The 23,741-nt window shown below is 37.1% G+C and overlaps 1 protein-coding gene across 4 annotated transcripts; it reads right to left on the bottom strand.

Annotated features, from left to right (window-relative positions):
• Positions 1 to 16,760: 16,760 nt before the first annotated feature.
• Positions 16,761 to 23,185, bottom strand: LOC110915476 (dol-P-Glc:Glc(2)Man(9)GlcNAc(2)-PP-Dol alpha-1,2-glucosyltransferase). Of its 4 annotated transcripts, none has more exons than XM_022160184.2 (10): positions 22,979 to 23,185; positions 22,617 to 22,719; positions 22,439 to 22,527; positions 21,806 to 22,097; positions 21,159 to 21,414; positions 19,877 to 20,014; positions 19,251 to 19,455; positions 19,022 to 19,164; positions 17,031 to 17,320; positions 16,761 to 16,947 (listed from the first exon to the last, which is right to left on the bottom strand). In XM_022160184.2, exons 2-9 carry the CDS (start codon positions 22,704 to 22,706, stop codon positions 17,061 to 17,063), a joined length of 1,473 nt encoding a protein of 490 aa, XP_022015876.1. In that variant the 5' UTR covers positions 22,707 to 22,719; positions 22,979 to 23,185; the 3' UTR covers positions 16,761 to 16,947; positions 17,031 to 17,060. The 4 variants fall into 4 exon arrangements, with proteins under 4 accessions (XP_022015876.1, XP_035841056.1, XP_022015877.1 ...); XM_035985163.1 differs by having other exon boundaries at positions 22,934 to 23,175; XM_022160185.2 differs by having other exon boundaries at positions 16,761 to 17,320; positions 22,934 to 23,175.
• Positions 23,186 to 23,741: the final 556 nt, after the last annotated feature.

The following is a 23,741-nucleotide window of genomic DNA, read 5'->3' on the forward strand; positions in this document are numbered from 1 at the left end:
GCAACCTTGCGCTGACAGCAGATAGTCACGCGAAAATTAAGGATTTCACTTTATTTTAAGATATCTTCAACCCCAAAACGAGGGAGGCATTAACCCTAGCCGTTTTCCACTTCCCAAGGACGAATTTTGGAGTTCCCAACCTCAATTTTCATCAATCTTTCATGCAATCAAACATCCAAGAAAACCAAGAAGATCAAATCATGATTATGAGTGGCTAGATTCTTTTGTGACCACCTCCGGGTGGATGGTTCATGTATGTGAAACTCAAACCTTGTTTATTTAGTTCTTTGGATTGTTTTTCATAACTTGAAGAATACTTGTGGTTTAGTTTTGTTTAAAAGAATTGTGAGTGTTGCAATTATTCATCTTTTACCATTCGCATTCGGTTTTCTTGCATCGTGAGTAGTTTGGTTATTGGGTGGGTTCTTGGCACTTATGATTTGGTAATTAGATTGCATAAGTTATTATTAAAAACTTGTCTTTGATTATCAATCACACTAAACCGTTAACAAGACCTTTCGGTATCTATCTAATTAAACAGGTTTGGGTGAATCATTGAATCGGAAATCTGGAGGGGGTTGCTTTCTCTAAAATTGATAACTTTCTTAATTCTTCTCGATCAAAAATCTCAAAACGCAATCAAAGCAATAGTTTTTCTTAGTTCTAGTTAATCTAGGTTTCTACAATCAACACTAACCACATATTCCCTGTGGAGACGACCCTACTTACCCTTGCTAGTAAAGGTACTTAGGACCAATTTTTAAACTTGTTTTTGACCGACCTTTCGACATCGATCAAAATGGCGCCGTTGCCGGGGAATCAGTGCGCTTAGTGTTAGTTAGTTGTTTTTATTAAAAAATTCAAAAAACCTAAAAATTAGAAAAAACCAGAAAAACCAAAAATATTTCTTTTTGTTTGTCTTTTATTTGTTTTGTTCCGTATTACGCTTGGTTTCTTGTTTGTCTGTGTGCAGGTGATTCTCGTGTTGCATGCATACCAGGTTTTCCAAGAAATCATCACCGCTTTTGTTTGATTCAGAGATAGAAAAGACTGCTCGACAGAATCGCGTTCTTCTACGTTCAGCAGTAAAAGCTAAAGCTCAGTCATCAACAGTGGCTCAAGACCTTGAACAAGCAGCTAACGAGATGGCTAATCAAGAACCACAGAACCAAGCACAAAATGAACCAATTCCACCCATTCCAGATCCACCAATCCCTCAAAACCAAAACCAGAATGAAAATCAAAACCAGCCAAATAACCAAAACCAGAATCAACCACCACCACAACCATTTCCACAATTCAACCTAGGCCCACAAAACCAACCTGCAAATCTTAATCTCCGACATGGGGACATCATTCGTCTTAACCAACCACAACATCAACACGGGTATGATGAGGGTTTCCAACACAGAGAAGGCAGCGTGCATACATGGGAATCCGGTTGGGAAGATGATGATTATCAGAATCAGTATGATGGGAGGTACGCGGATTACAGATACGATGAGGGATACAATGTGAATCAAGGACACCCAGTACAACAACAGGTCAACCAAAGAAATCACATCCAGCGGCCGATTCCACAAAATCAAGTTCATAATGGAGTCCCACAGTTTAATGCGGGAAGAGCTAATAATCGGTTTAGGGGCGATCAGATACAGTTTGTGGATGGTGTCCCACAAGTCGTTCAAGGGGCACCAATTCAAGGCGTTGAAGGTCACTGTCGACCAGTTGTAGTACCTAACTCGTCGGCTATAGTCACACCGGTTGGAAACAATAACAGACCTTTCGAGGTGAGGCCTCAATACTTAGGCCATTTGCCGGAGTTTTATGGAAAAAGGACCGAAGAACCATACTTGCACATTGCAAGTTTTGATTCGATTTGTCAGACGATTGGGGTTTCGGGGTTTACAAAAGATGATGTGAAACTGATGCTGTTTCAGTTCACCCTGAAAGACAAAGCACGCCACTGGTTCGCCACATTACCTCCAGGTAGTATATACACTTGGCAGGAGATGCAGCTGGTGTTTTTGGAGGAATACTACACCATGAATAGAACTAGTGAAGCTCGAGATGCAATCAGAGCATTCCAGCAACATTCAGGGGAAGCGTTCCATGAGGCATTCACAAGATTTAAGGAGTTGCTTAGGAAATGCCCACATCATGAAATTCAGACATGGGAATTAATTAAGGCGTTTTATGATGGGCTACTTCCTGATGATGTAAGAGATCTCATCGCTATCAGTAATGGTACGTTTCTCACCAATACAGAAGCTGCAGATTGGGCATATTTGGAGAGACAGAGTGCTACTTCTAAGAGACAGGCACAATCTAGCAGGAGGGCAAGATCGAGTTCAGCGAAATCGGTTGATTATGAAGCTGAGGAACGGGTCGAGAAGTTGAGGCATCAAAACTTGTTGCTTGAGCGTCAGGTAGCTCAAATGAACCTTGGAAAAGGGGGTGAAGTTAAAACCGCCAATACGTTTGCGGTGTGTACTGAGTGTGGAGAGTTAGGGCATCAAGTCGGAGAATGTGCTGTGTTGGGTGGTCAGACCGATGAAGTGAATCAAATCTATGGTGATCGAAAGCAATATGATATGAAATCGAATACATATCATCCAGGTTTGCGAAACCACCCCAATTTTAGTTATGGTAATTCTGCTAATCAGTTGAACCCCAATTTTCAGGTACCTAACCAAGGAGGTCAACAGTATCAGAATCGGCAAGGAAATTACCAACAAGGAGGTTACCAGAATCGAGGCCAATATAATCAAGGGCCTCAAGCCAACAACCAACAGCAAAATCAAAGCAATTATCAAGGGAGTTGGAGGAATCAAGGCAACCTGCAAGGTAATTCTTCAGGTGGTGGAGGCGACTCGAGTGATTCGAAGCTAGATGCAATCATGTCATTTATGAAGGATATTCAGAAGGATAATGAGGTTAGAGACAAAACTTCGGAAGCAATGCAGAAACAGTTGGGGCAGCTAGCAGAAGATCTAGCTCAGCTGAGAAGAGATCCAGGTAAGTTGCCAAGCACTACCACAGTTAATCCAGCACATCAGTCATCTAGCTTAAAGAATGGAAGAAATGTGCATATCAATGCGGTAAGTGTTCGTCCAACTTTTGACACTAGTAGCGTTGAGGTAGCTCCACCATCACAAGTAGTTGAGGAGGTGGTGGAGTATGTTAATACTGAATCGGATTCTCAACATGATCGGGACCCACTATGGGATGAAAGGTGGGAAAGCTTTAAACAAGCTAAAATTAATCTACCCTTACTTGATGCAATTAAAGAGAGTCCCGATCATGTGGAGTGTTTGAAAGAGTTAAGTACCCAAAAACGACTTCACAAGTTTCCTAAAAAACTTGATTTGACTACAAACGTGAATGCCGCTTTATTGGGTACCCTTCCCCCCAAACTCCAAGATCCAGGAGCACCCATTATTTCCGTACAAGTGGGTGAATTTAAAATAAAAAGGGCACTGTTGGATCTTGGAGCGTGTGTCAGTATTCTACCAGGGAGTCTGTATGACCAATATGATTTTGGTCCGCTACAAAAAGTCAACACCACCGTGGTGTTGGCTGATCAGACTCCCATGTGTCCGAGGGGGATTGTAAGGGACGTAATTGTGAAAATAGAAGAGTGTTACTACCCAGTTGACTTCTTAGTTCTTGATTGTGCCACAAGTTCAAAGAACACGCACCCTCCAGTCATTCTGGGTAGACCGTTCTTAGCGACTGCTCATGCAATTATAAACTGCGTTGATGGAACGGTAAGTGTGAGGTTTGGTGACCGCGAATTGCGGTTAAATATGTTTTCGGATGCGACTAATCCTCCCATTTCAGGTGAACGCTCAAAAGCTGAAAATGGTGATGAAAATGTCTCTCCTGCAAAGGAGAGTCAAACCAAACAAGAGTGTTTGTTGGTTGACAGGTTTGAAGGTGCAGGATGCGAAACGGTAAGGAAAAAGGAAAGTATGGTGCATGAGGAGTTTAAAACGGACAACGGGAAGCGACGAGGGAAGAAAAAGAAACCGTCTGAAGTTGATAATGCAAAAAGGAGGTTAAAGTTATTCGGTCCAATGTGGAAGACAGTGGACGACTTACCGGAGCATTGGCGGGGTACATACTTAGAGGCCATGGAACGTAAACATCCCACTCGACCACCATAAGGGCATATCAGGTACGGTATGGCTGAAGACCTATAAACTTAGCGCTCTCGGGAGGCAGCCCGAGGATGTAGAGTAGTGTATATTCGTTTTGTTTTTGCATGAGTACTTTTGCAGGTTATCAGGTTATTAATCTCTACGGATGCAATGGTCCAAGTGTGGGGATGTTCGGTGAAGTCCCAATACATTCTAGTTGAAATTGCGGAAATTGCACGAATTAGAGTTCAGTCAAAACCGTCCATACTCAATCTCCATTTGGACGGGGATGATCTGCACACTAATTGTAGAGATTGACCCGAGGACTTGTGGACACGGCCGCGAATGAAACGCTATACGGTCGTGGTGGAATATGACGCATGAGGATTCTACGCTTTAAACCAGGGGAGTCTGTTCCACTTTTACTATTGCATTTTTATTCGTGTTTTTGGTGGTGTTAAACTTTATGTGTTAAGGAATGTGTTTTTGCTAATTGTGTTAGGCACGGTCGCTCATGAGGTTTGTTAGTTGGTATTCCCGGGTTCCGTTTTTAAAACACTATACATTGGGGACAATGTCGCCCAAGTGTGGGGATATGGCAACCCGGGAAGGCAAAGGCTTGGGGACATAGTTTGAAAGAGGTTGAAAAATGATTGAAAACGATGAAAACTGAAAAAATTGAAAATTTTGAAAATTTTAAAGAATTTCATCGCCTTAGGTAAACTAAATGGATATGAAAACCGAATGTTTCAATCACTAATGGGTTCCTTGCCGGTAGTAAACTAACATAGTCCCTTGTCATGGTCGTTCCTTTAAGTTTCATGAGAGTAGGTCCGACAGGTGTTTTTAGGATAAAAAAATTGAGAAGAGATGTCTATTTAGGGGTAACATGCTTTAGATTGCATATGCTTCATGTCGGCAACCCTTTTACCCTTTCTTGGTGAGATTTTGAGCCTGTAGAATGATAGAATGATTTACTTTATGACTTCATTTGTTGAGAGCAGGCCGCATGTTATTCTGTGTTAGAACTTGTATGATTTGATGCATGCTGAGACTGTGGTTTGACATGTGCACGTGAATGATAAAGGCATTAGGATATCCCGTACACCCGTTGTGTTTGTTTTATGTTTACCGAACCATCACCCTTAGTAGCCCTGTTGAGCCTATTTACCCTTTCGTTTGTCCACCTAACATGAATTGTTTGATAGCGACCGTGGATGACAGTTTTGAATAATTGAAAAAATAAGAAAAAAAAAGCAAAAAAAAAAGAAAAAGACAAAAAAAAAAAGTGTTGTGAATATTGTCTATGTTCTTGGGTAGAAACCAACCCAAAAGTTTGTTATGTGCAAATAAAGTTGTCACGGTTTGGTCGTTTATTGTTCGCCACATAAAAATCTATAAATATAAGCCAAATATCTTCCTACCCTTAGCCTAAGCCCAAAACCGAAAGTCCTTTTGATATGTGCCGTGTTATATGATACAGTGGAGGTATGATTGTTATACAAGCCTATGATTACAGGATTTCATGTTTGGTTTTGAGTGATATAAATGCTAGCACATTACACGCTAGTTCAGATATTAAACCGAGAGGAGAGTTTATTGTGAGAGGCGTGTAGCATGTGTTGTAATCCTAAGCATGTTAGTTTTGAATAGACAAGTCTTAAGTTTTATAAATTGCATCACTTGCTTGTCGGACTGCCAATCTCGATTGTGTTAGTCTATGGGACGGGTATGACTTGGGACTTAAACGGTTGCATCGGTATAGGGGTTTAGAGGTATTGTTACGATGGTGAGTAATTCCGTGACGGTTTGCTTGAGGGCAAGCAAAGGTGAAGTGTGGGGATGTGATAGAAGGGTAAATAACCGTGTTTTAACATGTGTAAATATAAGGTTTTAAGTGTTTATCATCATAAAACATGGTTACTTTGAGTGTGTTTCTATTTGTAGGTACCCAAAGCTTAAGGGATGGATATTGAAGCTAAGCGGGAGGTTTTCGGGAAGATTTATGAAGGTTAGAAGCTTACACACAAGTTGGGAGTTGAAAAATGCGAAAAATGGTGAGAAACCAGTACTTGGCGCAAGAAGAAACCAGTTTGGCGCAACCTGGTGTCAGTTTGGGCGCAATACAGATGCTAGTCAGTCAGGGGCGCAACCTTGTGCCAGGGGGGGCGCAACCTTGCGCTGACAGCAGATAGTCACGCGAAAATTAAGGATTTCACTTTATTTTAAGATATCTTCAACCCCAAAACGAGGGAGGCATTAACCCTAGCCGTTTTCCACTTCCCAAGGACGAATTTTGGAGTTCCCAACCTCAATTTTCATCAATCTTTCATGCAATCAAACATCCAAGAAAACCAAGAAGATCAAATCATGATTATGAGTGGCTAGATTCTTTTGTGACCACCTCCGGGTGGATGGTTCATGTATGTGAAACTCAAACCTTGTTTATTTAGTTCTTTGGATTGTTTTTCATAACTTGAAGAATACTTGTGGTTTAGTTTTGTTTAAAAGAATTGTGAGTGTTGCAATTATTCATCTTTTACCATTCGCATTCGGTTTTCTTGCATCGTGAGTAGTTTGGTTATTGGGTGGGTTCTTGGCACTTATGATTTGGTAATTAGATTGCATAAGTTATTATTAAAAACTTGTCTTTGATTATCAATCACACTAAACCGTTAACAAGACCTTTCGGTATCTATCTAATTAAACAGGTTTGGGTGAATCATTGAATCGGAAATCTGGAGGGGGTTGCTTTCTCTAAAATTGATAACTTTCTTAATTCTTCTCGATCAAAAATCTCAAAACGCAATCAAAGCAATAGTTTTTCTTAGTTCTAGTTAATCTAGGTTTCTACAATCAACACTAACCACATATTCCCTGTGGAGACGACCCTACTTACCCTTGCTAGTAAAGGTACTTAGGACCAATTTTTAAACTTGTTTTTGACCGACCTTTCGACATCGATCATGTAGTCTGTTGGTTGGGGCTCTTGTTTTCATCGATCTTCCTTTGCTGTGGTTGTGGCTTCGAGGAGCTAGATCCCTTGCCTGAGTTTCATCCCACTTACGCTTATTGTCGCTTGGAGCTTCATTAGTAGCACTAATCCGCTTGGATAGCTTGTTCGGTTCGACTGCCTGATCAGTAAGTCGGTGTACCAATCGTATAACTCGCTGAATAGTGGGGAGATTTGTTGCAGTAACCATGCTCTGTATCTCTGGTACTAAACCTTTGATGTAGAGCTCGATGCGCTTATAAGCGGGATCAGCCATGTTGGGACACAAAGCAGCCAAATCATTAGATCTCTTTGTGTAGGCTTCTATCTCAGACCCTACCATCTTTAGGTTATAAAACTCCACCTCAAGCTTGTGAATATCATCTCTATGACAATACTCTTCTTTTATCAGATCCTTGAACTCATTCCAAGGAGTGGCATTAGCAGCCGCCAATCCTAACATCTGTACTTATGTGTTCCACCAGGAGAACACACTTCCCTCGAGTGTTCCAGTTGAAAACTTCACCCTATTCGCAACAGGGCATTCACACATCTCGAAAACTGACTCTATCTTCTCAAACCAGTGAAGAAGACCCGCGGCTCCCTCGGTACCGTTGAAATAGCTAGGCCTACACTCGATGAAGGTCTTGAAGGTGCATGCTCGAGGTTGAGCAGGTTGACCTGTCGTGTAGAGAGAAAGGAGTAGGGTTAAGAATAACAGAATGACACGAGAGTAGGATCTAGACTTCCTAGGATAGTTCAGGATGGTAGGCTTTACCTCCCGGTTGGGCTGCTAGAGCATCATCAACCCTTGCATTGATCAAGGCCGTCAACTGGTCCTGAGTCATGTTGATACCACCACCACGTCCTCTGTCGCGTCCTTTCATAATCTTCACATTCACAAAACACCAAGTGAGAACGATGACGCATGAGTGTGGAAAATAACAGAAGAGGGTTTTGACAACAACACATAAAGTTCCAAGTGAACTCTAAGAACTAAGCATACTACATGTAGCACGTCAATTAAATATCAAACAGGCATATGCATGATTATACCATCTAAAGTGTCGAGCCTTGCACGAGGAGCAAAGTGTCGTTGTGGATCATTGAGTACTGAACAGGTTGTAGTCTGGTTTTTCTCAAAAAGATTTTCCCTTTTTAAAACCGAGTTCACTATAACCAATGACTCTGATACCAATCTGTCACACCCTCAAAATCCACATGCGGAGTATTACTGTGAGGCGTGTGACTGACCAGGATCATGCCACCAATCATATTGAACAATATAAGAAAGTAAATAAAACCAAACACAATCAACATGATTAGTGTCCAACAGTTAAAACAAAGTCTAAAGTAACATCGAAAGCATTAAGTTCAAAACCAAAGTAAAAGTTTAAAATTTATAAAGTTTGTCATGAACCCCCCAACGGTTCATTCCCCACAACGACCACTCCTCCCTGCAAGCTCCAACAAATAACCTAACGACCTGCAAAGCATGTAGTAACGTATCAACAAGAATGTTGGTGAGTTCACATTTGTTTAGTGTTGTTCCAAAAACATAAGTTCGTTATATTACTATATTCTTATAAAACATGTCATGGGGAGCTACCCCACCTTTTTAAGCTACTAAACCCGTTACCATACCAACTACTAACTGTGGTTATGTTTAGTGCCCCGCGTCAATTCGTCATTGACTAGTGCCCAAGTATATTAGTCCACGCCCATCCTCTGCGTACGGTGTGAGGCTTGTTAGACCTAATAGCGCTATTCAACTAGTAACCCGTTCGCCATTGGCCCGGCGATTAATCGGTATAAAATGTGTAGGGACTTTCAGATAAAGTTTCCATCTAGTACGCGTAAGACACGTGATATAATAGTAAATTAACTTGTTGTCCCACCCAAGGGGGAGAAGGTTTCCCGTATTCTACCCAAGGAGAATACGTAGTTGTTTTATTCCATTCCCAATCCACCGGGAATACATGCTTTTATAAAAGTGTGAACTCACCTTAGATTAGCTAGGCAGACTAAGTTATAGAAAGAAATATGCGAGGTGGAACCGGTCAATCACGTCCTAACATGATTACCGTTTAGTTTATTAGTGTGCTCATGAAAGACACGAAATCCTTACATGTATCTAACACGTATCATGCAATCACGTTGACAACTTACATATATATCCCACATATATATTTTCGTTCAACGGTATATGTATGTAAATATATAGATGTTCGTAGCATACAACAACTTAAACGACACTTAATGTTGACATTAAACCTGTTCGATCATTCACAGATAACACAACTAACAATCAGATGCACACATTGCGACTTAATACGTTTCAGCTTTAATCCACAAAACTGGGCTGTTTTCGGGTATTTTTATAAAATAGCTACAAGTGACGATAAATTCCCAAAAAAATATATGACATGTGAAAAGGTCTCGGCGTGTTTTTATAAAATTTTCAAAGTCTAATTGTTTACAGATTTTTCGTAAAAATTCGAGCAATGGACAGTGGTCTGAATTGTTATGATTCCTACCCCTGCCCACCGTTTATTTTATTTAAAAATCATCGAGTATCCAAATGAGGTGATTCTAGTTGGAGAACTTCAGTTTACTCGCATATTTTCTACAGTTTAAATTTCGTAACATATGTCCCATTATACCCTTAGATATGACAGAAATCATGAAATGCAATTTCTGCAGAAAATGGACAGCCCAGCGCACTGTAACCAAAAGTTCCATTTAAAATAGTAAACGACGTCAAAAAATTATGATTCCAGCACCGTTTGAATCGTATTTTGAAACTCTACTTTGTGGACTCAAGAAAACTCAGTTTTCGATATGTTATGAACCGGTTACAGCCAACGGAAGTTGGCTGCAAATTTCAGACAGAATCTGTTATCAGCTTTTAACATTTTAATGCGAGATGTATTGATTCCGTTAACATATTTAGCGAACAATAACAGCACGTACACATATGTTAACATCAAAACTCAGATTATTTATTAACTACTTTATCAAGAAACACATGATATCATTGAAACCCTAGTTCATACATAATATCTAAACATACTTAATACACAACCCTAAACATCATACTTGATTTCTAATGAACCCAATGTCACAAGTTATCATCATATCATCAATAAGTCAGAAAAAACACAGCCACATATACTCAATAATCCAGAAAAACGCAGCCATGTATACTCATACAATTACCAAGAACACTAACCTTGATTCAAGAGGATGAGAGAGCTAGAGAACTAGAGAGAGAGGGGCGATCGAGAAGGGGGGGGGGGTCTTTATCCTCCGTTGTCGCACCAAAGGGGGGGGGGAGAAGATTAGGGTTTGCTATTTTTTTTTTAAACTAACATACTCACACATGCACATAATAAAACATCTAAGGATCTTGGGCTTTTGTTTGGGTTTGGGCCGAAAACACAAGGGGGCGGCCTGGGCTTGGGATAATCAAATGTCTTGGGCCCAAGGTTGTCGGGTTTGGGGCTTGGTCACGAAAGTTTCGAGTCAGGTTACGGAACCTAGTTAAGTCATTCGCAATTAAACTTAACATATTTATATTAATCAAGGTTTCTTTTTAATAAATAAATTAATCTAAATTATTCGTGTGATTCGAGATGTAAAACGTGACAAAACCGAATTTATAATGGGGAATAATGAACGGTGCTAACCTTGAAATTCCAGGTTGTCACAGAACATAACACTATAAACCTACCTATGTAACAGAATAAACCAAACAGGGGGAACACATCAATAATATTCATGTCGTCGTGTTCATTCACAAATAATCCATACTACTAATTTCCAGCACATTTGACAAATTTATAAGAACATAAGAAAACAATATTCAGGAGGAGTGAATGAAAACATAACTCATATTTCAAAAATAAAAACACACCTTAAACCTACTTAATAATATCAATGTATAAACCTAACTTGATGATTGATGACCGCAAACCATTAATCTACAGAATATAACGGAGATTAGGTTACAGATCTTGGCGGATAAACAACATAAATGAATCAAAATGAAAAAATTAAGACAGATGAAGGAAAATACACAAAAAGAAACTTCCAATTAAATTACCGATTCGAACCCTAACTATATTGAAGAGAACCATGGATACGGATGAATGATTTCTGAAATGTAATGAAAAATAACTTCAGTTTAAATTAACATATCAGATACATAACCAAAGATAAAAATACCAACCTTGGATCGATTTACACATTCATGAATCAATTTACTGAAGATAAGAAGGATCATCTACAGAGGAATTCTTCGTTTTTGCGATGATGGTGTCAAAAAACGAGTGATTAGAACATTTAGGTTTTCTTTACATCATTATATACCACGGGTCAAAACACCGGGTATGGATACCACACATGGGATCCGTAAAAAAAAATAAGTGGTTTCCCACATTTTCTCGCCAAAAACAACAAATGGTTGCACCAGAAGATGTCATGAGTCCCAAACCTTATTTGTTTATATAATATATAGATAGTTCTTTAAATTATATTTAATAATAGGGTTGTTGGATTTTATCACTCCTAACTATTGGGTATTGACCGCTGCCACTCCCAACTATCACTTTGACTTCCACCACTCCCAATTTAAAACTTTGTGTGTTGTGTCACTCCGGTTGAGTGGATTTTGGTTCCCCTTTTGTCTTTTAGGAGCAGATTCACCTGCAATCATTAGTAATTCACAAAGTGTTAGTCTAATATCACCAATAACACAAGTCAAACACTAAGAAATGTTCACCTGTGGAGTGACACAACACACAAAGTGTTAAGTTGGGAGTGGTAGGAGTCAAAGTGATAGTTGAAAGTGCCAACAGCCAATATCCAATAGTTGAGAGAGATAAAATCCAATAACCCTAAATATTATTTTAGTGTTTGTAAAGTTATAGTTCTTTAAATTATATTTAATTATTATTGTTCTATATATTAAAAAAGCGAAGTTTTGAACAGTAACTATAAAAAGTTATAATAATAAATATAGTTTTTAAAATTATTTTTATTATCTTGTTTACTTTTTAAGTTAGATAAGCTTATGTCAACTGATACTGGTATCAAAATACCAATACGGTTATCGGTACATGAAGGTAAAAACCGACAGCAGCCTGGTACAGAAAACACCAAAATTCGGTATCGAATTGATTTTGAAAATCTTTTAGTTCGGAAAATTCGGTACTGCTACCCGGTACCATTTGCTCATCCCTGATCACGGGCGTCGTACGAACAATGGTATCGTGCAACTTTTTTTGTTGATTTTCTTCAACTTTTAATGATTTCTTTTTTTAGTTTCAGGGGTAGGGATGAGCTCGGTGCCAACCAATACTGGATCGGTACTGGTACCGAAAATACCAGTTACGGTACCGGTATATGAAGGTAAAAACCGGTACCAGAAACGCCAAAAGTCGTACCGAATTGGTACTTAAGATCTTTCTGTTCAAGAAATTCGGTACCGGTATCCAGCATCATTTGCTCATCTCTAACCACAGGTTTCATACGAAAAACATTATTACCATACAACTTTTTTTGTTGATTTTCTTTTGGTTATCTTTTAGTGTTTTTTTCTATATTTTCTTTTTATTCTTATCAAGGGTTTCCGTGCACAACGCGCTCGTAATGATTTCAAAACACATATAAACATAGACTAAACAACAAAGTGCGTTCGCCGCAACGTGGCGATAGTAAAAAAACTAGTTACTAATAAAATTAAAACTAACCTTAGATGAGCATATATTTTTAGATAATATTGTAGTTTTTACGACCTCAGTAACTTTTAGATAATATTGTAGTTTTTACAACCTCAATAACCATTCTCTTCAACACAAGTAATAAAACAATAATTGTATTTTACACAAATAACCCCTTTTATTAAATTAAAGTACATAAGTGGTCCCTGAAGTTATAAACATTGTTTTTTGTTATTTCATAGAAACCTAACAAAAAAAAAAAAACATTTGTTAGTCCTAATACTCTAGGTTGTTACAAAATTAAAAGTTGGTACCCAGAGTATAACTTTAAATTATTACTATATGATCTTGTTACTTTCTATAAACCACATAGATTAACGGTATAATTAACTCTATCTTTTATTTTTTGATTTAACAAAATTACATGTTCACCACCCTTATGTTATAGATTTTTTTTTATTATTATTATAACCCTAAACTATTTATAATGTGTTTGTTCGTTTTTTTTTTTTTTTTTTTTTTGAGTTTAGGATTGTACCTGTCTTTTAATTATTGATCTTAAAAATGGATATTTGGAACACCTCCAACCAAAATAACAAGGCCAAATACAACCATGATAGGGTTGTTCACGAGCCGAGCCGAACCGAGCGGACCTTTGCTCGTGCTTGGCTCGTTTTCAAACCGAACCGAGCGGAGCAGCTCATTTAAATCCGAGCATAAAATCAAGCGAGCATTTTTCGAGCACTAAAAATTCCGAGCGAGCGTCGAGCGAAGTTCGAGCGATTTGGACAACCGTGTCTCCCAAATTAAATTTGCTAAGAGAGATAGTGACAATGTTGGATCTCAAGTTTTTATGTCTTTAAAAACATGCACATTTCATGGGATAATATTTTTCTTATGAATAAGAATGTTGTGGCTGACGAGACGATGATCATATTGCACGAACAATTGCGTTGAGAGCAAGAGACGATCGACTTAGGGTAACGACATGAAACATTGAGGCGATGAACAGACTGTCGTTTATCGGTTTAGGGTTTAACTTTTAGTTTTGATTTTAATTTTTTATTGGTGTGGTTGGGCTAGTACGTATCGATATAGTTGTAAATTTGTATACAGTTGACCAAAATCTAATAGATCGGTACATATAAAACTATAAATTTAATTTATATTTAAGTATATATGTATGTGTAAATGTGTGTATATATAGGTGTATGTGTGTATATATATGTATAATTTATATTTGTGTATATACATGTTTATAGATGTATGTGTATACGTATATGTATATATATAATAATTTAAATAATTATTCGAGCCGAACCGAGCCGAGCGGACCTTTGCTCATGCTTGGCTCGTTTACAAACCGAACCGAGCAGAGCGGCTCATTTACAACCGAGCGTCAAATCGAACGAGCATTTTCCGAGCAGTTTCCGAACGAGCGGCGAGCGAGCGACGAGCGTCGAGCGATTTGAACGGCCCTAAACCATGATATGGCTTCATGTCTATTTCAATTCATCCCTTCAATTATTTCTTTTCTGCATATTTGGTCCTTCATGTCCACGTTACTTTTACTTTGAAGTTAACAATCATTCGAAAACAATTTGCTTGAATAGAAAAGTTTGTTCAAAGGTTTGTTTAATTGAAAAAAAAGACATTATACTTTTATATTAATTAAAAGACAGAGAGATTCTAACATATGATTCTACAACTATAAATTTAGTTTGCATGCCAAAAATAATCATTTTCATATAATTACTATTAACTATAACACGTTTTTCAAATGTCTTTGAACGTGCGGGGACCATGACATAGGAGGCAAGCGATAACCCATCCGTTTGGTATTTACAAGAATCCGAACATCGGCGTTATGAACATCAACGCACGCAAGCAAATTACTAGTTGAGACTAAAGGTTTTGCATTTTAACTTCTTTCTTCTATTGACTGAGCTTTATACACAAACAATTACCCTTATAAAATTGCATAGAAGGGGTGTTTATACCCATGATTGTTTACTAGAAAACATATATTTTTTCCCAAAAGTCTAAGCTCGTCACTTAAATAGTTGGGTACTTTATGTAAAAATTTAAAAACCAAAAGAGAAATTGACATCAAATTTTGAGAATCAAATGTAAAATCTGTTATTTTAGTGTAGTGTACTAATATGGAAAAAAAATTAAATGGGTCGTGTTCATGTCATACGTGAATAATTGTTTTGTATTCAAGTTTGAGTGTTGGAGTCAAATAGTTGCTATGGTGTGGATATGTATAGAACGATGCTATGCTGGCTCCTCACCTGTCGACATCATCCTTTTTTGATTCTACGCTTTAAAAAGTTTGTTATGTTAAACCAACATCTTAGTTTCTTAAAATTCATGCATTTGAATCTGTGGGAATTTAGAGTGTCTAAAACTGTTGTTAAGTTTTTTTATACTTAGGTTGCAAAAAAAAAAAAAAAAAAAAAAAATCCTTTAAAACATGTGTCCAAACCCCGACGATAAGGCCTAGCAAGAGTACGTAAACACTATGCCAAGCGATAATAACATCTCTATATGGAGACACAACTCGCTTTGTTTCCTTGTAGTGACCAATGTGGCTTGATTCTCAATTAACCAACCCATTTCGACAATGACATCAAACCATCTATTAACCTAGGTCGTGATTCTCAGCGATTTATCAGCTAGTTTCCACCCATTAGGCACAAAACAAGGTTGGACCGGCATTGATGGCTTTGGGTGGTTGCCATGATGTTTTTTTTTGTTCCGGTCATGCTAACCTTCTTGCCGAAGTTCATTGACGATGGTGATAGATACTGGAAATCGAAAGTTGTAAATTGATAGCCGGCCTGATTCGAGAAGGGCAATTCTCCGATTACAAGATAAATTCACTTAACAAATAACTAGACAAGAATTAAAATGTAGAAAACAGATTATTTAAGCTAAACTTTAGGTGGGAACAGTTATTATCTCTTCTTGATTTCTTGGAAAAACTGAGTTGTTAAGAGACCATGATGTTCATGCTCAGGTTCCTCGTAATCATCAGCACGTGACGGAGATTCACTTCGATCATTAATTTGGTGGCGGTTTGGCGGTAGTCAGTGGTGGGGAAAAATTAATAGCGACCGGCATGGATATCTTACAAGCTTCTCCCCTCTTTATCTTTTAAAATATCAAAGAATGATTTATGATCAACAACCTTCTTTCCCAAAAGTGTATTACAAAGAGCCATTTATCTTTCTAAATGTTCAGCGGGAGATTGTGTGTTCGTGTCACACCATGATCGCCAATCCTCCACTGCTTTTTCACAATTGTCGCCACATCCAATCACTTCATCACCCGTCGAACTACCCCCGCCCTCTTCCATGTTCAGATTGGATCAGCTATGTTTCCCCTTGTGGAGAAGATCACAGTTATCGGTAGTATGCATTTCGGGTGTTATTGGCAAAATCATCCGATTCTCCTTTGCCTCAACATAGGGGTACATTCATCCGAGCTTTGATTTCTTCAACATCAGCCTTCAACGGTGTAAGAATGGCAGCCAAACAAGCCGCAATGGCTGCTAATTGGGCAGTGATAGGCTCGCCTACTTCTCCTTGATTGCAGTTCCGGATAGAAGTCGCCATCGATTTCCCGGCAAAGATAGATACCAGAAATCGAAAGTTGTAAATTGATAGAACTGACAATGACAATTAAGTCGGCCCGATTCGAGAAGGGCAGTTCTCCGATTACAAGATAAACTCACTTAAACAAATAATTAGACAGGTATTAAAATGTAGGAAACTGATTATTTAAGCTAAACTTTAGGTGGGAACAATTATCATCTCTTCCTGATTTCTTGGAATGACAGAAACTGTTTTCGCTTCCAAAGCATTCATTGGGTTCGTATGAAATGGCAAGACAACCACAGAAACAAACTTCGCTAATATTTCTTCCTTCTTGAAAGGCTATTATGTAAAATTTCTTCATCCCGTTCGTTGGGTTTACATACCAACCTCCTAAATACCTTAACTTTGACCAGTTTTTGAACCAGTCTCGTGCCTTTAAAACAAAGCTTAAGACTAGATCACTAATATCTTGAAACGTTCTAACATCCCTACAAATGGTCATAGAATATTTACAGTGCCAAAAATTGGGTACACGACTTGATGTAAAAAATTAGGAAAAATGCAGATATACCTCATTTTTAGAAGAAGAACAACGATCTTTCTACCATATAAACCTCTGAATACCAGGTTCGTGGTTCCAATGAAAGGGCCGAAATAAGAACATTACCATTGTGAAGATATTAATGGATGTATATAAGAATCCCATGAGGAACCACACTCGGTCATTTGTGATATGACAATGAATAATTAGGAAAAAGAACGGGATTGTGTAGTATCTGAATTCTATCAGGGGTGTAGGAATAAGAACAGCAGCTGAAGCTAGAAAATAAGCTAAAACCCACACTTTCTTCTGAACTTTAGCTGCAAGTAAAATACGTTGGTTGTTCGGTAAAAATGAACACATATACGAAAATGGGCCAAGTCAACAAAAAAATGTTCCGGTTCAATACAGGTAACTTTTTTTGAACGGGTCAACATGTTGAATTAAACCATATCACTTTTTGGTGCATTTTTATGTATTTTAAAAATAACTGTAACGTTTTTTGAACGGGTCAACATGTTGAATTAAACCATATCACTTTTTGGTGCATTTTTATGTATTTTAGAAATAACTAATATAATTAAGCATTTTTATGTATTTTAAAAATAACTAATATAATTAACGTTAATACAGAACACTGTACCAATAAAATAATAATCTTGCTTTTTTTAACAGATGACATGCAAGTAGGTGTAGAAACGAGCCAAGCCGCTCGTGAGCTACTTGAGACCATAGTTATCGATAGCGAATAGCGACAAATAGCGACGAGGTACCTATATGCTACGTAGCGATAGCGACGAAATAGCGCCCGCTATTTTGTGTTTAGCGATAAGGTAGTTAAAAATTTAAGAAATAAAAAATAGCTAATTGTAATCTTTTATATATATATATAAAGTTAATTTTATACGTTTTATGTATAGATTTTGAAATTTAAGGATCAAATGTAAATTAGTGATGATAGAGAGGGTTAAATGTTAAAATACACAAACTATTTTTACACTTTTATGTAAATTTTCACAAGTTTTAGGGACTATATGTTAACTAGTGAAAAGATAGAGGGGTTAAAGGTTGAAATCCAAAAAGTTATTTAACCCTAAAAAGCTAAAACACAGACCGCAGCCGCCTTCTTCTTCTCTTCTTCTTCCTGACTTCCGGTAGGTTTCCGGCAGAAATTACAGCACTAGAGCCAGAATTCATGGTCGGAATCCCGCTACAATCACGCTATTCAGTCGCTACATACAGATTGCGAAACCTTGGCGCTTCGCTACGAAGCGCGCGATAGCGAACGCTATCTGCGCTATCAATAACTATGCTTGAGACCGGCTCTCTAAAAACTCAAATCAAGCCGAGCTTGAGCCTAAAAATAAGCTTGTTTAATAAAGGAGTCTGAACCCGAGCTTCACTTATGGAGCTCGAGTGGTGTTTATATATATTCTTATTTAATATATCAAATATATATTTAGATAATAATTATAGTTTTTTTTTTTTTGAACAGCAAATTTGGATCACTACCAATTCAGGAGGAAACCCAATAAATATGGGAAAAAACCCCCCTTGTGGGAATCGAACCCAGGACCTATTGGTCCCAAAGCCTTATCCCACCCCCAGATGCCACTAGGCTATAAAGCCATGGGCAGATAATAATTATAGTTGAGCATAAAACTAGGATAAAATTAACTAAATAATATATATTTGTAAATATAAGAAAAATATTAAAAAAAGATATAAATAAATAAAAAATGAGCCGAGCCCAAGCTTTAGAAATAGAGTTGGAAATGAGCCGAGCTCGAGCTCTTGTAAGTTACAGCCCTATATGCAAGGTTGTAAACATTTGGTTGCACTATGGGGGTTGATGTCAGACCCATTTCACCCGGTCCAATTTAAACCAAGTTTATAAAGTTTACCCGTTTGACCCTCTAAAGATTAAAAAAAATAACCCAAAGCGACCCATTATCAGATAAACACGTAAAAAGTGTCACCTTTGAGGGAAAGTAAACAACTACTTGAAGCAGGTTACTGACCTAATATATTAAGGATGGAAGCCCACGAGTAAACATATAACGGAACTAGCAGGTATCTTGTTGACCAATGAGCATTTATAATCTTTCGCCATAGATAAAATGGATAATGACGATTATCAGCAAGTAGATACGGGTGCGCGATGCTGAAATGGTAGAGAAAAACGCATAAAAATATAATCACTGGATGTAATGCAACAAAGTGAGAATTCAAATATAATCATGACCAGACCTGAAATTGTGGACCAAATAAAAGCTAACTACGGTAACCAAAAGCCACAATAAAAGATTAAGGGGTCTATTCTTCAAGAATGATCGAGTCAAACTTGCAGCTTGACTTTTACTAAAGTGCACGGGAGCCATAAAACAACATGAGACCAAACTGTAGTAGAATAACTGAGCAAAGTGTGGAGAAACTGTGTGAGCTTCTTTAGCCCCTGCAAACACAAATACAATTGGTAGTTAGTCCAGTTAAATCCATATGAAATGACAAAACTACCCTTACTATTAAAAATAGAATAATTAAAAGTTAAAAGAAACATTATTAACATTTAAGAATTTAAGTGGGGCCCACCACCCACTTCATCTTCTCCCCACTAAACCACAGGGAACAAAAATGTAATTTCAAAAAGTTAGGAACTAAAGGTGAAATATTATCAAACCACAGGGACTATCCAGGCATTTTTCTCTAGATTTTTTAATCCAAAAAAAAAACTGAACACAAATCCGATTTGGTAGGATTTTTGGATTTTACGTGTCCAAGCGGAAAATTGCACACTATAAGTAGAATAAACTAATGACAGATGTATAAAAACACAAAAGCAAAATCTTGTAAACTGTATATGAACTGAGAGTTACCAAGAACTATACTGCCGTTCCAAACAACAAATGCAGCGAAAGCCAACAATAACGCAAGGAAGGGACCAAAAGAGACGAGAAGCTCCCACTTTAGATGCCATGACACTAAAATGATGCTCTGAATCTCACTAAACAAACCTGCATTAATAATATATAATAAGAGAATTTAATATTGATATAGTTTTTATTCTTGAAAGCTCAATCTATATTATAAAAAAGGATTAGGATCAAATACAAAGGATCCTTATTGTAAGAAGTGTAAGAAGGATTTATAAAGTGATAAGTGTCCAATAACTTAAAAAAACCCACTACACACACACACAAAAAAAAAAAAAAAAAAAAAAAAAAAAAAAAAAAAAACCTTAAACATCCACCTCCACTTCCCTCACCCACCCAAAAAAAAATTTTTTTTTTTTACCGGGGGGTGGGGGGTGGGGGTTTAGGTTTTTGGGTGGTGGTGGGAGTGGGTGTTTAGTTTTTTTTTAGATTTTTTTTAAGTTTTTGGGGGGTGGGTGGGGGGGGGGGTTAGGTTTTTTGGGGTTTTTTTGGTGAGGTATAGTTTTTTTTTTTTTGCCCGTTAGGGGGGGGGGGGTTTAGGTTTTTGGGTGATGGTGGGGTGGGGGTTTAGGTTTTGGGTGGTGATGTAGTGGGTTTAGTTTAGGTTATTGGACACTTGTCACTCTATAAATCCTTCTTACACTTCTTACAATTAGAAGCCTTTGTAGAATAACTTAACCCTATAAAAAAGGAGTAAAATGTCACTTTCGTCTATGAGGTTTGGCCAGTTTTGCTTTGTTTTTCCGCATCTAGATCCAAAAGGTTTGAAATCTTGTCATTTTCATCCGCATTTGTTTTTCTATGTTAAGTAAGGGGCTTTTCTATCCTTTTATACATTTTCTATTAAAATAAAAACATTATAAGAAATAAAGATCCACCTCTGTTGACTTTCTCACCACACAAACCCTTTAATCATCACAAAAATCTCTAAAAAGACGAAAGTACCCCTGACTTAACGTTAAAAAATGGATGGAGTTAACGAGTCGGATGAAAATGGCAAGATTTCAAACTTTTTGGATCCAGATGCGAAAAAACAAACCTTTGGACGAAAGTCACAAAAAGAGCCAAACCTCAAGGACGAAAATGACATTTTACTCTAAAAAAATATCACGCATACATCCCTGCATTAAAATGAACTATTTAATTTCAAGTTCATATACAGTTTCAAATCATGCATACCACCATAAATATTTGTGAATTTAAATGTAAATATTATGAGGCAAACCTGATGAACGGTCAGGAAGAGAGGCCAGGCTCGTTTCATGACTGGCAGTATGTATAGCATTACCTGATCTTCGCTTTTTTAGGTTTGAACTGCTATTAACGCCTTTACTTGAAACAAACTGGTTATTTTTACGCTCTGATAACATATTATCCTTATGCTTCTGTTTAACTTGAACATAATCTAGAACTCCAGTACATGCAACGAATAGCACCCAAATAATATTTGTTTGACGAACAACTACTGCAACAGCTCCAAGCTGCAAACATTCGGTTATAATCAGTTACTGCAATGAGAAATATCTATCATGATATTCCGAAATGTGCCAAAAATGTAGATCTGTTTAAAATATAAATAAATAAATAGATAAAATGTAGACATTCCTAAACCCGTGTAAAGTTAAAACAAAATAACCTAAAAAGGAAACGTGTAAAATTAAAACAAAATAACCTAAAAGGAATCATGTAAAACGGGTCAAAAGTCACCCAAAATGTATTTCTGATACATAAAACCTCATAAATATAATTTCAATACAAAAAAAAAAGGGGATTATTATTTAAATAATGTAACTTTCATAAACATAATTGGCACATTAACTATTAACTAATATATAAAAAAATCAAAATTCAAAATAAGGCCAAAAACATTACCAACGCAGTGCAAATGTAGTTCTTCTTGAGACACATAAGATACATGGCAAGAACTAGGGTAAGTGACGCAACATCTGTATAGTAAAGAAAAGTGAAGAACCAGTGAAGGGGGTATAAGGCTAAAATAACAGAGTAGAAAGTTGCTTTTCTGTCATCAAGGGACGGCTTCAAAAGTTTAATTATATCATGAACCAAAACGCTGCAAATTACAGCCAGAAAACCATTGGTAGATCGAAGAACTGCTATTGAGCAGGCCTTGATAAAATATGTTGCGGGTAGTGAAAGGAAGTAGCTGCAATATAGTGTAAGTAAACTTCTGTCAGCAACAATCTTTTTACATGTAATAAATAAGTTCCTCTAAGTAACTAATTTAGTAAATATGATTAAGAAAAATGATATTACCAAGATCGTAATATAAATTCTTCGGAAAACAAGATTTACGAGGTTTTAACTGTAAGCATCTAAAAAACCTCAGGTCACTTTGAAACCGTTCAACTCGTTTCATTTTTAATAAACATTTTCGACTTTATAATATATAATCCAAATTGACCCAATATATACAGGTCAAAATTGTCGCCTCCACAAAACACATATACAAGAAGCAAAAGTGAAGAAAGTGATGGTGAAACTTACAGTCCAGGAGGGGTGGTTATCATAGGATCCCAAGTTTTAAAATTGCCTAGGCAATACTGCTGAGCCTGAGGAACATGAAAGATCTCATCCTACACAAACATTTCAATTTCAGTAAGTAAATAAACACAAACAAACCGATTCGATTCTGATTTGATTTATATAATACCAACCAACCAACCATGTATGGTTCAGGAACAATGTGATTGACAAGAATGGACATTGGTACGGCCCAAGAGCTAACAATCAAAGCAACTGTAAGTCTACCCATTTTCTCACTTCAACTGAAAAAAAGGAAAATCATAACATTTCATTTCATTTCATTTCTAGAGCAATAACACATACAAAATCAATATGAAAACGAGTAGACTTCATGAGAAAAACACATACAGGTCAATGTAGCAGTAAAATAAGCAAATTATAACTAGAAAAACACATACAAAATCAATATGAAAACGAGCAGTAAAATAAACAAATTATAACTAGAAAAACACATACAAAATCAATATGAAAACGAGCAGACTTCATGAGAAAAACACATACAGGTCAATGGCACGATTTTCGTTTTGGTTCGTCCGATCCAATTCGCAGGCTAATCGAAGTTGCTGAATCGAAGCTTACCTGCTGATTGAACCTTACCTTCCCTACCTGCTGCTGCTGAATCGTAGAATGATGTTTGTTTTTTTAGGTTTAGAAGATGGAGGAGCCAACAGAACAGGGGAGATAGACAAGAGGACGACTGCTTTACTTTAGTTGTTTAGGGTTATTTTTATTTTCACTATATATTCTGTCATGGTAAAAAAATTTTGACTATATATTATGTCATGGTAAAAAAAAATTAATATGTTTTTTATCTAGCATAATTAATTATTTTGAGTTTTTTTATTTACTCTATCTTTGTTGTTAACATGATTTTTATTTTTTACTCAGCATAGTTAAGTTTTTTTACCTACTCTCTTTTTTGCTTTTGACATGTTTTTCACGTCACGTGTCTTCTTCTTTTTCTAGATTAAACACATTTCTCTATCATCTTTCTCATTAGTTCCAAAATGTCATTTTATCATAAAAAGCCCACCACCTACCCAACTCATTCTGCTTTTTGCGAAACATGGCTTCCGTAAGCCTTTCCTTTTTCAGAGGAGGTTCTTATTTTCGTAAAGCGTTGTATTTTCTTTTTATTACTGGAGCGTAACCTACTCATAATTTATCTGCAAAAGTTTTACATTTTTTGAAGCATGGGCCCTTAGAGAAGCTAAAGACAAGCTGGAGAAGGGTGGTGAAGAGCTAACATGGAGATTATACTTTT

This window comes from Helianthus annuus, chromosome 16, assembly GCF_002127325.2.
Source record: "Helianthus annuus cultivar XRQ/B chromosome 16, HanXRQr2.0-SUNRISE, whole genome shotgun sequence".
NCBI lineage: Eukaryota > Viridiplantae > Streptophyta > Magnoliopsida > Asterales > Asteraceae > Helianthus > Helianthus annuus.

Coding starts and splice junctions, on each gene's coding strand:
- LOC110915476 (XM_022160184.2), bottom strand. CDS start 22,706: ATGGGTAGACTTACAGTTGCTTTGATTGTTAGCTCTTGGGCCGTACCA. Junction 22,528..22,616: donor TTGTTCCTGAACCATACATG/GTTGGTTGGTTG, acceptor ATGTTTGTGTAG/GATGAGATCTTTCATGTTCC. Junction 22,098..22,438: donor ATAACCACCCCTCCTGGACT/GTAAGTTTCACC, acceptor ACTATATTGCAG/CTACTTCCTTTCACTACCCG.